The sequence below is a fragment of the Protomyctophum bolini genome (genome assembly GCF_963924005.1).
Source record: "Protomyctophum bolini genome assembly, chromosome: 6".
Taxonomy (NCBI): domain Eukaryota; kingdom Metazoa; phylum Chordata; class Actinopteri; order Myctophiformes; family Myctophidae; genus Protomyctophum; species Protomyctophum bolini.
This window is the reverse complement of record NC_137867.1, coordinates 39,069,792-39,087,288: the sequence shown is the minus strand read 5'-3', so window position 1 is coordinate 39,087,288 and position 17,497 is coordinate 39,069,792. Positions and strand designations below refer to the sequence as shown.

Here is a 17,497-nt window from a genome sequence, read left to right as displayed (position 1 = left end):
GCTCGGAGATATACTAGATGTTGATGGTGACGTAATTACGATATGTTTCAATGTCGGGTTATAACTGGCTGTCGATGGTGACGTAATTAGGATATGTTTCAGTGTCGGGTGAATTAAAGGTAATGTCTATGTATACATAATCTGAAAACCTATCTTTATTACGTCATCATCAAAAGCCAGTTATAACCCGGCATTGATCCATATCTTAATTATGTCACCATCAACATCTAGTATATATACCTCTGAGCACAATGCATAGCCGATCACAGTATAGTACTTTCAACTTACATACATGTATACGTGACATACGTTACCTGTTACCCAACGAATATTGAAACATATCGTAATTACCGGTACGTCACCATTGACAGCCAGTTATAACCCGACTTGCATGCTCTGCTTGCGCACTAGTAGGCCATTTATGGCCTAATTGTGTGCACAAGTAGGCACTGGACAGAGTGCAGCTCTAGTTTTATTTGTATAAATTTCAACAAGGCTATTCAATGTGCTTTACACAGCATTAAGCATAGGAAACTAAATTATACAATAACATTAGGATGCAAAACTAAATAAGTACAGAAAGAAAAGAGAAAAAGGAAAGGTGGCAGTGGCAAACGGATGTTTTAAAATAAATAAGAGTGGCAGCAGACCTGCAATTTTCTGGGAGTTTGTTTCAGATGTGGTGCATAAAAGCCTACTGTTCCCCACACCTCAAAGATAATAATATAACCAAATACTGAAGAAAAGGCAGCGATCCGACCACTCAAAAAGGTGTAAAAATGAGGAGAGGGTGGATAGAAAATTCAAGGTATTTTATTCGAAAGGTTTAAAAAGCCAACATGTTTCACCTCACAAAGGAGTCTTCATCAGGGCAGGTATGCCAAGTAAAGGCCTACTTTTAAACCTGTTTTGTATCTCATTCGAGCACCTGGTTGATTTCACAATCTATGGGAATTTTATGTTCCACATTTAGAGCCCAACTGTGCAACATGGCTGACCAGACTCTTGCGTGCGGGTCTTGGAAATGCCAGACAGCTGCACATTGCAATTAGTTTCAGTTTCAGTTTATTTTTTATTTATAGTGCAACATCATCACCCCCAAGGGGTCTCTGTGCACTAGTAAGTAGTAACAAAATTAGGTGATGACCTGGATACATGCTAGTGGGGATGTTGGTGAATTATTAGCCATTATGTAACACAGTTGTAGCCTACTATCGTTCACTTGAGTTTACACCATTGACTACATGGTATGTAGTATGTAAATGAATACGAAGGAAAACTAGTTTTCATTGTTTGCATTGTGATGTGAACATCAGACGCATCATAGATAATTGTTTTTATTAACAAAAATGCACAAACATATTTGTACAATACATACAGTATCTGTCGAAAGGATAAAACACAAAGAAGCCTGAGAGCATATTTCCATTGTAGTCATTTGTGTATAAATGTGGGGTAATACTGTAAATCCATCATGTCATACAATTTCCAATGTACTATACTAGAGTAGACAACTAAAATAGAAAAAATATGGGTACTGTAAATGGAGCCTCAGCAAATTGAATTCTGCAATTTCTGCCATACCGCAATTTCCTCAATTACGATTTCCACAATTTCAATTTCCGCAATTCCCATTTCCGCAATTCCCATTACCGCAATTACCATTTCCGCAATTTCTGCAATTTCCGCAATTTCGCTTGCTTACAGAGAATATGCACCAACAACAGACATTTATTAATATCTCACAAGTCAGAGGAAATATAGTGGTTAGTATATCCAAGACCATGCACCTCATATGTGAACTGGGGTAGGAATAAATAGGCATTATTATTCCTACTCCTTTTCGGAAATGTTTATTAAACGATTTATTAATCCATCAGTATTTTTGAGCAAACTGAAGTTGACCATGTGGAGACTGCAAAGGTAGTTACACAACACAGTGTAAGTAAGGTGGGTGCTAATTAGGTTTAACTATATATTTATACAGAATCTACATGTAAAACTCACAACTCACATATATCCAAGTTCAATATCAGAATCAAACAGACCTAGATTGACCTTAATGTGACATGGCTTAATAAAAACAGAAGGCCTATTCGTGGAAGAGATGTTTAGCTTTTAAAGAATGGCATGGGCAACATCGTTTATTTAACGTTCTTCCCGCTTCCTCCTTTCTACATTTCATGTCATAATAACAAAGGCCTATTCTGTGGAACAGTGGAACCTCTGTCCTAATCGGAAAACATGACACCGTTTCCCACAAGAGCCATCAGAACACGTGGCCTGACCATAAAAGGGCCATCCATGGCATCCACACACCAAGAATGATAACTGTAAAGATAATGAAATCATAATGCGATGCAAGGGTGTGGACTAGCCGAGTCGACAGCAACTCAGGACTCCTGGAACACTGTCCTCCTCTCTGCATTGTTGTTCTGCCGTCCGCACCCGCGTATCACATTGCAGGATAATAATCCGAGCATCCACAATGATGAATGATATTGTTCTGTAAACATTTTCAATGCCAATTATGTGTTAAACATGACATGTTAAATGTGGCCATGGACTGTCAATTGGGAAGGATTATGATAATCATGGTTTTCAACTGTTGTCGTTATAGTTTTAGCGTGGACTCCATATCCACTTGAGTTAAAATGATATTTAAAACAACATATCTATAGTTCTCTTTGTAGTCATCTTCCTTGTAATAAACAAGTTACAGTATCTTATCAGGTCACCTAAAGTTTTCCAGCCACCCTTATTCTTTTTTTGTAAAGTAAAAACAAACATTCGTAGTGACCGCTGTGGGAAAATGGTCATTTTCCTCACGATGTTCACAATGATCATAATTCCTATCCTATTAAAAAACAAGAATAAAAAAAACAAGAATCCTAAAAGGACACAACGTGAGTGCTGGTATTTATTCTCACAGTGTATGTCTTCCTGAACCGTGCACCCGTTACACCATTACGTGGAATTATTCAACTGAGTGCTTGCTCTCGCTTTCTTCTTTAAAGTCAAACAAGTATGCAACATGGTTATCCTCTGTAAGGGCACAATCACAGCGCACTTTATGCTACCTATGAGGGCGGATTTTGCCAATGCATTTCAATGGGAATGGAGTGTTTTTATCAGTGGAACAGCGGCAAACAAAAAAATTAATGCCTCAGCTTCTACAATTCCAAGTGTTTGTCAGGATGGGGGGTCCCCAGATTATTTTGGGGGTCACAGCCTGAAAATGTTGAGAACCACTGTGTTAGGGTGCATCTGTTATTTACCTCTATCTAGCTTTATATATCTAATATCTAACCTGATCTGCAGTTATCTCTTTACAGATACAATATTTTCCAGAACAACACTTTTCCCAAGATTGGAAATAAACAGCATAAGACAAATCCATGTTTTCCAGGCTGCGTGGTAAAGAAGTAACCCTGAAATGGTGTCAGTGTTCCAAGTGGGCACATAATAAAGGTCAAGGTAGCTTATCAGTAGGGGTTGGTAATAAACATCAAGATATACAGTAGCTGGATAAAATCTGACATTTACATATATATAGTATTTTGTAATGTACACAATTCCAAAATATAAAAGCATTCATATGGCAAAAACAAGAAGGTGACAACATCAATGCCTGTGGGTGCTAAGTGTTACAAGGCCACAAGGTGTCAACCTAACCACTCTGTACTACGACGTCGCTTGCTGAGTTGACACAAGCTGACCTTCAAGCTGCTACGATAGGGTTAGTATAAAATCAAGCTTAACCCCAGTATACCACTTGGAAACCACTACTTCTTTTCACCCGGTGCACTGGTGTCGGAGGAAGGCTCCGGGTAAAGTGACGTATAAGACGGAGGCACTTGTTCTTGGGACAGGAAGTCGGTGTTCATCATGTCCGGGAGGTTGAACGCCGGTGGGGCGGAGGGGGACGTGTCGGACAGATTGTACGACGGGGCGGAGGGGGAGGACATGTCCGACAGACTCATGTTGTACAGCTGGTCGGTGGGGGGGGGGAGGTCGGACTTCTGGGGGAGGGCCGGGGCAGAGGGAGGTGGTTGGAATGCGTGAGGAGGCGGAGGCGCAGACGCAGGAGGAGGATGCTTCACTGGAGACGTCGAAGACGAGGTGAACGGAGAGCCGTAAGGAGACGGCTGCGTCGGCAATGGGTTGTTATAACCCCCTGCCAGGGTCCCGCCGCCGGGCAGGGCGGGGTACATGCCTGGCTGCGCACCGTACATAGGTGGCTGTGCGGGGTATCCTCCTGGCCCAGCACCTGGGCCAGCCGGGTAGCCGTACGCCACCTGACCTGGGGGTCCATACGCGACCTGACCTGGGGGGGGTCCGTACGCCACCTGACCTGGGGGGGGTCCGTACGCCACCTGACCTGGGGGGGGTCCGTACGCCACCTGACCTGGGGGGGGTCCGTACGCCACCTGTCCTGGGGGTCCATACGCCGGGGGTCCATACGGGACCTGACCTGGGGGGCCAGCAGGATATGGGCCCGGAGGAAAAGCGGGAGGGGGGAAATCACTGCTGGTTGGTCCGCCGAAGGCCCCCGGGTGGCCCTGGCCGCCGCAGAGATCCATGTATCCAAGTGGAAGGAGGACCACCGGGAACTTGACCTCTGGGTCCGAAGAAAAGCTGATGTCCAAATATGCCTACGAATACAGAAGCAGATTAATGAGATTTTGTGTCTCATTGACACGTTATTGTCCAAGTTGGTAAAGGTGTCAAGGAGCTCACATTCCCTCAGATATTTCATACTATCTAGATCTCAGCTCATATTCCTTCAGGTATCCTTTCATATTATCTAAAGACTTACGGTACTTAACCCATTTAGACCTGAGACCAGATTCTACAAATGTCTTCTAAATCCTGACAGTTTTCTGAAAAACCTAGGTTTGTATGTCAGTGGTTCTCAAACTATTTCATGTCAAGGACCCCCAAAGTATATGTAATTGGCTGCCGACCTCCATCTGATAATAGGTTGTTCCAGGGACACCCCCCGCATAGAAGCAAAGATAGGAGTTAGAATATATTCAAAGATTTGCACACATTTTCACGATTTAAAAAAACAAACACCTAAAGTTTCAAATAATGGTTAAAGTGGTTAAAAGCTATAAGGTGACACAAATGCGTCCTCGGGTCTAAATGGGTTAAACATAAATAAATGTTTTTCAGAAATTGCCTTTCTGAATTGCATTTTTCTGCCTGCCTTTATTTCCTTTTTACATACAGTCTTAGCATGCGCATTACATCTTTGACCACCAGATGTCCACACAAATGAGTAAACCCAAGCTGGATAAAACACACAGCTGAGAATGAACCCTTTCCACAGCAGACATTGTATATGTAAATGCACCCGAAGGTAATATAACAGACCGCGGAACGGAAAAGCTTTTATTTTGAAAGGTTTTCCAGGAACACCGGAAGCACACTAGTCCACTGGGACCAGTTGACTATTAAAGCCAGCCCAACATGAGTTGAGAAATGTTTGTTTGTCATGTGTTCGGGATGGAACAGAACGGTCAGACGGATGGGAAAGCGCTACAGTGAAGGATTTTATGTTGCCAACGGAACTGCCACGCCATGGTCACTCAGAGTTTAGCGCCCAGCTGGAAAGGGGAAAAAGGTAGTTGTCATTTTAAATGTGTTTGAAACCTATATTGTTCACTGCTGACTGTCTCATTGTTGTGGGGATACCGTTTTCACTGTAATGCAATGCATTTTGATAATATATGGTGAGCTATGCCAGTATTATGTCGCGACTTATGTTTGCTGTTTGTATAATGTGTTTGTTGATTGATTGAGTACAAGCCTCGTCTCATCACATACTATACATGTCTAATACTGTTCATAATGACCATATTTATTATATTTATACTTTACTAGAGCGGTGCGGCATTGGCCTCTTGGAACGATGCAAGTTGGAAATGCAAGCCCCACCCAGTTATTATGTCTCGTGTCCCTTTTATGCCCATATATGGAGTTCTTTCTTTGTCAGGCATGCCCAAATATGGAGAACATCTCAGCTCCATGGAGATGTAGGGGCGAACGGATCTCGAGCTCCGTCGATTACAGACTTACAGAGGCATTTATTGCGAACGCAGTGATTGCGAACGCAGTGAGCACTTACTATGAGACCTAGCAGATCATGTCTGTCTGTGCGTGCGTGCGTGTGTTCCCCCTTTTTGCCCATATATGGAGCTGAGTGATTTGTTTGTGATTGATGCAACACACTCCATATTTGGACGTATAGCTGCTTTGGGGACTCCTTATATGGTTATGGCTGAGTCATGGCTGGGTGACATGAGACTTAAAAAAAGAATAACTTAAAAATAAATCTTAAAAGAACCCAAATATGTACGAGCTGCGTTCGCTTCCCGCGTTTGCGCGTCTTACTGGTAGATAGTGGGCCATTCTCTGTAACTCAAACGTCTCTGAATGAAGACTTGAGGCCTTCCACATCCGCTTTTCACTTCCCTAAAAACTTTTTTTCCCAATGACATCTCAAACCACTTTGCTATAGATTAAGGAATGAATCTCCAACCAGTCATCAGTCCAGTCCCATGAATTTTGATCTATATCTAATACACTTAGACCACACCATGTACTTTTAATTAATACAATTGGGGTGGTTGTATATTGTCTCTCGGGTCAAAGAAAGGTCATGTCTCACCCAGACACAGGATCTGGCACGAATTTTGACTTGATGGATAAAGATTCAGTTTATCCCTCGAGCAAGCAGGCAGGCTCTATTAGCTCAGTGACATCTTCATCAAACCCGGAAGTTATGCAGGAAGGCGTACCGAGTGACAGAAAATACTTTCTGGCCTTGACTGCCCATACATACAAACAGAAAAGTCCTATCTGATTGCATTAAACAACGTTAAACAATGTTAAACTCACTTTGCCACTCACTTTATGCATAACCCTCTATGGTAAATATCTCAGCACTTAATTATCGGACCACTTCACCATGTTTCAACCTATCTTCATAGAATTGGTCTCACTAATCCTGATAGAAAGGCCTGTGTCTCACAGGAGGGCTGTGTGTCAGAAACCTGTCCTGTAGTGACATCATTGATGGGGAATCCAAGCAAATAGAAACAGCAATGGTGTCACTGGTGGATGGGTTTCTGAACTGCCCATAGCCCTCCTAGGCGGGTAAATATATGAAAAAAGCACCTTACCCTAAAAAAATTGTAACAAAAGGTTTCTCAACTGATTTATGTAGTATTAGGTGTCCTTAATAACATACTAAAAGTTTACCAAAGTTTGACCACCCGAAAGGTGTTATTTTCAAGATGGCGTCCAAGATGGCCTAAAAACCATTAAAATAGCCTAACTCCTTCATTATTCATCCTAGACAAGTACTTTTTGTGTCTAACCCTATGTTTTTGGGGTCTAGGAGTCCATTGAACTTGTCCAAATTGCAGAGATACAATTAGATAATTGTGAAATCCAATATGGTGTTTGTGACTGTTAAAACCCTCTGAAATAGTCACCGATTTCAAGTTAACTAAACTAAATATTTAATAAATATCTAACTATTTATATATATTTTTGGAATAAGGTTTCAAGATATCCTCAAAACACAACAAAACTAATAGTCACAATTTGCAGTAATTCAGAAGGTTGTGGCAGAGAATATTGTCAGTTGATAGACAATAGCCTACTCCTGATTGCAATATTGAAATATTATATATATTTGGATCTGTGGATACAATTAGGCTCAAACTAAATAATTCATCTTTGACACCCACCCAAAACTAATGTATTGCATTATTTACTCTTAGTGCAGAGTAGTCAGAACCTAAGTCTCTACCGGGTGCAGAGGGGAGTACGATAGGTGGGGTTGGGTGAGGAGGTAAAGGGGGGTTGGGATTTGTTAGGACTTTAACGGTTCCGGTTCCTAACGGTTCCTAATATTATTTTTTCCCTTTTTTCTGACATATATTATGCTTATATTATAACTAACCTAACCAAGTACTTAATAAACACAAATTAAATGATTGTATTTGCAATTTACAATTATGAGTTGGCACTATTATTTAATCACCACCAGCTAGCCGCCACGACAATATCATTGTTGAAATTTGTTCTGTATATTAAATATACAGTACACATTGCAATAATGATTGTTGTGGTGACAAATGTCTTTAATGTTCAGATTAATTTAATATTATTTTTTATTGTACTGTAGGCTATGATCCTGTGCTTTTTTTTGCAAACTGTTTATAAAGTAATCAATCTATGGAGGTATATGTATATGCACCTAAAGGCTGGGCTCTCAACAGTTGCGCGATTAATTTAGAGCCAAATAAAAATCAATTGAGTTGCTTATAAGTCGTAAAAATAAGTGCAGAGAAATTGATTTTTAGTTAACGTGATTCAGACAGAAAGACGTCGAGTCATAATAAAAAGCTCTGTAGAAGTTAGTAGTTTTTATTTTCTAACGTTATTCGTGTAGGCGTATTGATTTTGAGATGTTTCCTGGTGCAAGTTGCAACATCCTTTGCAGGAAACTATGGCATTGTGGTGACCCACATCTAGAGACTGCGAGAGACATTCACCCGAGGGCTATGGTGCCTTTAAGAGCACGGGGGAAACATGGAGGACTCAGTGCTTCCGGTTCCGGTGTTGTTGTTCTCACTACAGAGTGTCTGTATTGTATGTGGAAGATCAGTAAACTCCTCTACACAAACTGGGTTTCCTGTCTCGCAGTTTCCTACTCCACAGCATCACATTTATTGCACTTTGCGAGTGTGGTTAACAGAGAGGGAAATGACTCTTGAGGCTGAGCATGCAAAGTGCAATAAATGCAATGCCATAGTTTCCTGCAAAGGATGTTGCAACTTGCACCAGTTGCATGTCTACATTGAGGAAACATCTCAAAATAAATAGGCTACATGAGTCACAAGATTAATCTACTCACTCATGTAGGTGGGGGTCACGGCATGCTGGGGAACGGAGTGTGGAGGAGGTAGAAACTAAGGAACTTAGCTTAGGCTGGGAGGAGTGTTCCTATATGTCGCCTGGCTTATAGTCCCAATGGTCCCATGTGGACCATGCTGGCTCTTACTCCCGAGATAGGACCTCTTGAGTTAGCCTAGGTAGTGAGGACAGTCTCCACTGATGGTGGTTATAAGACCTCCACATGTTGCAAGACTGTCAGAACTGTGTTCTTATGCATGCTGGTCCCAAATGGACCTCCTGCTGGCTCCTAGGTCTGAGCTATAGGCGCTTAGAGTGGGCATAGGTATACAGAAGGGTCGGACCCACATAGTGGTGGTTCTAAGACCTCCACGTGGTGCATGATTGTTTGTCAGGCAGACAGGGGTGTCCCTATGTCGGACTGGCTCACAGGAGAGTCGGTGTCTGGTTGGTGGCTGACCATTAATATTACTGGGGCCCCCAGTGACTGATCTTTATGGCGCAGAATACCCTCTCCCCTCTCCTCTAGAACAGCTACTGTAGTACGAAATTGCAAAAGGTGTAAAAAACACGAAATTAGGGGAGCCCACTGTATTTATATTGGCCACATGGCATCCTACGTTGTCATTTAGTGTGCCCTAAACAAACATTAAAGTCCATAGTCTTGGCTGCCATATGACTTAAAAAGCCATGCATTGGAAGGCAGCAATGCTTGTTTGTTGGATAGCAGCAGGGCTACAGCGTGGAGGGAGGTTAGATTGGGATTCTATGGGGAGACAGAGACTGGAGCCCAGGGCTCAAGGTTATTGCCAGCAGTAGCAAACACAAAGTAAATGTGAAATTAATTTTACACACACAACTACTACAGTCTCGGGAATAAGAAGATGTCTGTGACAAGCATAACTGAACCCTATCCATGCCACACTCCACCACCTGCCTATATACCAAGATACATGTGTGATAGCTCTGGACTGACTTGCACACCCTCTAGTCTCTAGGCCCATGAGGGCTCATTGAGGGGCCATTTCTCTCCACTGTATCCCCACTGAGGAGTCCATCTTCCCCATAGACCAGACAAGTGGCCAATTGGTCCTACTGAGTGTGTTTGGTGCAAAGACACTCAGCGTTGTGAGCTTTTATAGATCGCCTATTTTCACAATGTTTGTCCCGGCCCACAGTTTGGGAACCACTACCCTATAGGGGACATATTTTTATTATTATTATTATTGCCAGACACCTTTACAAATAAAATAGTGCAGACATTTCTCTGTACATTTCTTCCATGATTTGTGTAATATTCCCAGTCTAATGAGTCTATCATTTGGCAGCCATGCTTTTACAAATGTCACATCATATGACAGTACCGCCCAGTAATAATGAATGTATTCCTTATTGTTATGGTATCAAAATAAATCTCCTGAAAGCTTCAACAGAATGTGAATTTTTTTTAGGGTCAAACCATATTTTTACCCGCCTATCCTATGAGACACAGACTGAGTAGAAAGAAATGGTGGTATTTTATTATGAGGACCAATTAGTGAGGACCAATTATATGAAGATGGGTTGAAAAGTGGTGAAGTAACTGGGTTCAAATCTAGGGTAGAAAAGGAAAGTTACACAGTGCTGCTTTAAGTACATTTTAATGTGTACTTTACTTACTACATTTCTACGAGTGGACCGACCGGGAACCCCCCCCCCCCGTACCTTTAGCTCGTACTCCAGGATGATGATGTTCTCACAGTTCTGGATGGTCTGGGGTATGTTGGAGCCAAGCGTCATTTTACACGTGATGGATTTTTCCGTGTTGGGACTGATGACGTCTCCGACCACTTTGCTCAACACGCTGCTCTCATACTTGCTATGGCCATCGGCGTGGAACACCACCTTCTGCTTCAGACTGAACTTGGGTGTCATTTCCTTGGATGACGCATTGTTCACTTTGGCAACAATGTTCACAGTCTCACCTGCAGTGGTGGAAAAAGTATTCACTTTTTTTTAGTTTTTACTAAAAGTATCAATACTGCAATGTTTGCCTAAAAGGCATTTTCTTATTCACATGTTCAAACGTTCAATGCAAAGAAACACAATTAAATCATAAATGACAATTATTTGTATGACAAATAATCGTCCACTAAAGTCTAGCCTCGATACCCAGGCTTTCATTTCGTCTGCGCGAAGTCTAACCCAATTATTTTACATTTGAATTGTGAAGCTACTAGGGTTAGTGGTTTAGTCGGTGGTTAACACATTTCCTGTCTTCTTGTCAGTATATTTGTATCCAATACACCAGCCAAGTGTGAACTAAGTAGGTCAATGATATGAACTGAGTTAAGACAGAGATATTTATTTCAATGTATAGTTTACTTCAAATATGAAATGTCTACTCATGGGTGAGAATGCCAAAAATAAAAAACTTAATAACTTGTTTTATTGTATGTACTATGGATATTAGAAAGTCCATAGTACAAAGAAAATCACAAAGTATTTGAATTGAATTTGTATCGGAATACATTTCTGGACTTTATCATCAAACATTGAGCGAGTCGGAATGGCAGTGCAGTACCAATCTGCAGATGCATATAGTTGTTGGACAGAATAAGTGTTTACAGTAAAAAACTTTAAATTGATTACTATGGACTCTATTCTGAATACAGAAGTTATAAAGTTGTGGTGACATTACCTGGAGCGTAAGCCCTCTTGTCGACAGTTACGTCCATGTGAACTTGACCTTTGGAGAACATGCCCATCTCTTTATTCGTAGAACCACATTGGGGAGCCTGAAAAGGACACACATCACACAGCAAGAAGATAAGTCTCTAAGTCCCCTACCCTGCCCAATTAAACGACCATATTATCCTCATTTACCTTACCTTTATGCTAGCAATGGCTATCATATGCTGTAAGTAGCAAAGTACTTTTTCTTTCTTTCTTTTCCCTTTTTTTTATCCCACAATTTTGTAACCCATTTTTCTCACCCAGTGTAAATTGTCTAATGTAATCCTGGGTGCTACACTCCCTCTGCCAACTTGGGGAGAGCAACAGACTGACCTCATTGCTTTCTAATCATAAATATAAGTAATGGAATTGTAGCATAACAGCAGAAGTTGTGTGTAGCATACACTTGAGATCATGCTATACTTTTGAGGTGTTGATCACCATATAGTAGCCCTCCTTGTGGTGTATTATATCACAACAGGTCACATACAGTAGTGATGCGTTGGGAGCTTGTCATTTTGTTTTCTCATGCAAATACAGCTCTTTTGGATTGAATTGATAAATCCTGGAAAAGACATGCTGCGATTGGCCACTATGGCCAGTAGCAGTGACGCTGTGTACCTTCCGCACTTCCGCCCTGTTTAATAAGATCCTTGACTCTGGTATCTTCCCTGAAGATTGGACACTTGGCATGATCGTACCAATTTTCAAGAAAGGCAATACTGCTGACTGTGATAATTATAGAGGGATTACGCTTCTGAGTTGCATGGGTAAATTGTTCACAAATGAACTAAATGCAAGGCTGCTACATTTCTGTGAAGACAATCTTGAAGACTATCTTGAGGGAAACCCAGGCAGGCTTTAGAAAAAACTACTCCACCAGTGACCATATTTTTCTCTTGAAGCACATTGTTGAATTATTTTGCTTTAAAAATAAGAGATTATTCTGTTCCTTTATAGATTACATTACAGTATGGCATTCGATACAGTCTGGAGGGATGCCCTTTGGTATAAACTATCTAAAGTAGGCATCATTGGTACATTTATGGATATAGTAATGAATATGTATAAAAACGTTAAATTGTGTGTTTTTGTTAATGGCATGAAATCAGATTTCTCTCTAAGTTTAGCTGGAGTAAAGGTGGTTGCAGACCAGTCCTTGCAAATAAAACATTTTAGAACCACTAGCACTAGTACTCTCAACAAACATGAACTGGAACATAATATGTACATACCATCAGGTGGCCAATGTTGTGGAAAGACTTGGAGACAAAGTTGAGGTGCTTTGAATCGGTTTCATTCATCCTCCAACTCCTTTCCAATTTAGCTTCGATATCGTACACAATCTTCCCATAAGTCCCTTTGAAGGAGGATGGCATGGATCTGCAACGATAAACCAGACGCATCTTTTTCATTCATTGTAATGCTAAAGTTGTGTGTGCATGTGTGTGTGTCAGAGACGCGCTGTCAGGCCAGAGCCTATACTGTATGCGCCTGGACCACTAGGCCATCAAAGCTGCAGCATCACTTGGAGTCAACCAATAGATACCGGTACTTAAAATAAAATCCTGTCTCACGTCTCTCAACAGTCAACAGACAATCGGCTAAATCATTTCCCTCAGCTAAGGGGTCAATTTGGCCTAATTTGGCCTGAAGATTGACTACTCAATTACTACAGTGCTTGTTCAAGGTGTGGCTGTTCGGACTGGAGTGGACAGGATAGACATGTGTGCTGCAGTGGTGTCGTGCAGTGCAGGGTAACGTGTCATTGTTCCGACCACTCATTAGTCCGACCCATTACTAACAATCCCAAATCATAACTGCACGTGGAAGCCACGGGGTGAGTCTTAACCGGCCACGTAGTCCGACTAACGGGATGTCGTTTGTTTTTCATGTCAAGGACCCCCGAAATGTATATGTATTTGGCTGCGGACCCCTGTCTCAAAATAGGGACCCCCCCCAGAAGCAAAGTTTTGAGTTAAAGTTAAAGAATATATTTAAAGATTTGCACCAATTTTCACAATAAAAAAACGAATCTACAAGCTCATAGTGCAGCACGAATTGACACACCATGAGCTTGTTGTATATTTGCTATTTTTGAATATCTAAAATCTAAAATGACACAATTTCCCGGTTTTATTAATGGATTAAGACCAAACTGATTCAACTTCTTGATCTGATGGCAATGGCAGTAGGCTACATTTTGATTTGTTGCCGTTAATACGATGCATAACTAAAAACTAAACAACTTGGAGATAGAGATAATGGCGTGTACACAGTTACACACCATTCAACACCCTTTACGTGTGCGTTGGTTAAAACAAATATTGAACCAATGAAATGTATAAAAAGTGCTTTGGACAAAACCTAACTCCATTGGACCCTCAAACTTAGCCTGACTTGGCCATACTAATATCACAGTAATCCGGAAACTCAAACTGTCTGCTAAAGCAGATAACTCCACCACGTACCTCTCCTCCTATCAATATATAAAGTCAAAATACCAACTTTGATGAGGCAGTATTACATTGTCTTAAAAATATAGCCTAAGGTTTTCTTCATTTCCTGAAAATTGTAATTATTCTCACTCACCCCGCTGGAATTTTCAAGCAGAATGGAAAGTGATGTATCCCTCTGGGAAGAACATTATCTGCACGGGAAATGGTTGTGGTTAATAAATTATCCCAGAAAGTGTCAGTGGTGTAAAGTAACTATAAGTACATTTACTTAGTAGGCTACTGTATTTGTGTAGCTAAAATTGAGATATTTGTAGGCCTACTTTACTTGAGTATTTCCAATTTCCAATACTTTTGCTTCTACTCCACTACATCTCGGATACAAATATTGTACTTTTACTCCACTAGCTACATTCATTTGAAAACTTTCGTTACATTTCGGCCACTGTGAGCTTGTAAATCTGCTATTTTCAAAAGATTTTTGAGACATTTTAAAACGTGTGAAATGGGACATTTGCATAATGAAGACTGCGTACTTTTCAACTTTTGGTACTTTAAGTACATTTTGATACCAATACTTTTGTACTTTACTCAAATATATTTTTTATTCAGGACTTTAACTTGTAACAGAGTATTTCTACATTGAAGTATTGATACTTTTACTTAGTATGTAAAGAATGTGAGTACGTTTTCTACCACTGGAAAGTATGCCTATAGGCTGTCTATTTACTTTGAGTCATCATGGGCAGTCTATGGCTCAATGATAGCTAAGGTATGGATGGTACTGATACCGGTATGTGATTACTTACTACTTTAGCCTACTACAATATGAAGGTGTTCTTAAATGTTTAACTAGCACAGAAGTAAAGATAAAGGATATAAGTAATACTACTATAAACAAAAAACACTATAAAACAAAACATTAAAGAGTGAGAGCAATACTGCAGAGGAATCATTGCAGGACGCACATTAATTTTCTCGCACAGAGCGATTGCTGCTGCAACAAATTTAGTCTGCAACAACTGCAAGCCTGCAAACATGTCATGCACGCAATGAAGAAAGCCACCTGTAGTAGTAGTTTATACTTCTCAGTACGTATACATGAACACCACCACCACCACCACTACTACTACTACTACTACCACCACCACCACCACATATGGGTATGCGCAATTGCGCATGCATAAAGTGAATGGCAAATCGAGTGGCAAAGTGAGTGACAAAGTTTAATGCAATCAGATAGGATGGGTTGTCAAGGCCATAAAGTATTGTTTTTTCTACTAAAAAGTGTTCCATGCAACTTCCTGGTATGATGATGTCCTCTATTGTAAATCAGTGGTTCCCAAAGTGGGGTCCGGGCCCCTAGGGTTCCTTGAGGGAGTTCCAGGGGGTCCCCAGCTAAATGATTGTTTGGAACCAAATGGACTCTTATGGGTAGTTTACAAATGGAACCAAATGGATCTTACTGTACACTCTTAGAGTTAAATTAACATTGATTTTTATTACAATATAAATTCGGGATCCCAGAGATGGAGTCTGGAGATGCCATTAAATGGGGGTCCGTAGCATGTCAAACTAGGGGTCCTTAGTTGAAATTAAACTGCTTGAGAATCACTGCTAGAGCCGTAACCTTTTCAAATTGGTGAGGGGGTCCGCGGGCTAATTAGTGTCAATGTGGGGGTCCTTGACGACATGACAAAGTTTGGGAACCACTGTTGTAAACGGCAGCACACACAGTATTATTAATGGCCTCCTACCCTTCTCAACCAGAGACTGTTTCACTTTGAAGAACCTCCTGTGCGCGTTGTAGTTGTACGTGCGGTCGTTGCGTCGCTCCGACCAGTGCACGTTGGCGTCTCCCTTGGCTTTGACAAACAGCGCCTCCACTTTAACGTCTTTCTCCAGCTCCACCGTCACTTTGCCGCTGATGTTGTCGCCCTCGGAGAACGTCCCGTGGTCGTTCAGGGCGTCATAAGTGACCTTAAACTGTCTTATAGAAGGCATTTTATCGGCGTGGTGATACAAAAACTACAACAAATAGAGATTGGAGAGAAAAAGAAGAAAACAAACTAAACCAAAAGGATCGTCGGGCTGTCGATGCATCCAGTTTTGTTTGTTCCTGCCCTGTATTGATGTAATTACGTTTACATTACTACTCGTCTTCTTGTCTATCCGCCCAGACGTCCACTCAGTTCCAGGCTTCTGAGGCTTGCCTTAATGCCTTGCCTTGAATGACTTGGCCAATGGCCACACCCTTAAACATGGAAGGGATAGCCTGGATCAGAGCCATAGACAGAGTTACGCAAACTGCGTTCACTTCATGGGGCCAGTCCAATTCGCAGATAAGTAAGCCTGGGACCGAGGCTATAGTCCAATGGCGGCTTTCTTACATAGAGCGTGGGGACAACCAACAGGGCCAAGTCCTGGACCGAAAGTAGGCAGAAATGCATATTGGACCCAGGCAACAGCCCAGCTTCAATGATCTTAAATCCCTTTATTTTAGATTGTTTTGTAGTAATAGTACAACATAAACATTAAAGAGACTTTAGTTGTTACTGTACAATACTTAACAGTTGTCATGTTGCACACATGCTTAAATTAGCTCTTGTTTGCGCCGCCCTCGTTGAAAACAATGTATTTCGACTCTAGCTTGGCTCAGTTCAGGGCTGCATGAACAGCGTTCGGTTTCTGCCCCCTCTATATCGTAAATGTTCTATTAGATGGCTCTGGCCTGGATGTGTGCACTGCAGTGTGCAGTCACAGTGCCTCCATCAGGCGGACCCAGTAGAAAGACCTCTACTGCCGCCAAGTGTAGAGTGTGCTCCAGTCCAGATGGTAGTCACTCGCGGTCTCGCGCTGAGTCGCTGCAGGCTTTTGTTTTTCGTTTTCTGTAGCCACTAGTCACAGCTCGCTCTCCTTCAAGGAAAGTAGGAGGAGGAGGACCCTAGCCTCGGTCCCAGGCTTACTTATCTGCGAAAAGAAAAGGACCCTGGATCCGTGTTATCTCCTCCTCCCCTAGCTGTTGATAAGGGAGGAGGGATTTTTTTTTGATTGAAATATTTATTAAGTTTGCAGAATTACAGTACATTTCAAGCACAAACTCAATACAAAGACTGTTAACTGTGAGTGGACGACCCAATTAAGCATTACACTAGTTTACAACAGGGTCCACCATGTTCAATTCATCAAAACATTTAGAGACGTACAAATAGACACTTCTATATAGTTAAAGAACAGAACAGGAATTCATAAAGGAAGCAAAAAGGGAAAAGAAACATATACAGTGAGGGGAAAGGGGGGGGATTCAGATTTTACGGGGGCCAGTTTCGAATTGCAGCCGTCCGTAGGTGCCCTTTGAGAGCGGTTTTGAAGAAGTCAAGGGATTCACATGT

The 17,497-nt window shown here is 41.5% G+C and overlaps 1 protein-coding gene across 3 annotated transcripts in view; it reads right to left on the bottom strand.

Moving 5' to 3' along the window:
• LOC308316732 (arrestin domain-containing protein 3-like) overlaps nucleotides 1–16,289 on the bottom strand; it is a 42,998-nt gene extending 26,709 nt beyond the window's left edge. The window contains exons 1-7 of one of the 3 annotated variants that reach the window (XM_080765472.1): nucleotides 15,863–16,289; nucleotides 14,242–14,299; nucleotides 12,885–13,032; nucleotides 11,615–11,711; nucleotides 10,639–10,898; nucleotides 4,431–4,655; nucleotides 1,322–4,376 (exon numbers count right to left, since the gene is read on the bottom strand). In XM_080765472.1, the coding sequence (XP_080621598.1) occupies nucleotides 3,786–4,376; nucleotides 4,431–4,655; nucleotides 10,639–10,898; nucleotides 11,615–11,711; nucleotides 12,885–13,032; nucleotides 14,242–14,299; nucleotides 15,863–16,109 (1,626 nt within the window). In that variant the 5' untranslated portion in view covers nucleotides 16,110–16,289 and the 3' untranslated portion in view covers nucleotides 1,322–3,785. Of the gene's footprint in view, nucleotides 1–1,321; nucleotides 4,656–10,638; nucleotides 10,899–11,614; nucleotides 11,712–12,884; nucleotides 13,033–14,241; nucleotides 14,300–15,862 lie in introns of those variants that run through there. The other 2 variants (XR_013964201.1, XM_080765471.1) reach the window with 2 other exon arrangements.
• Between the last annotated feature and the right edge of the window lie 1,208 nt (nucleotides 16,290–17,497).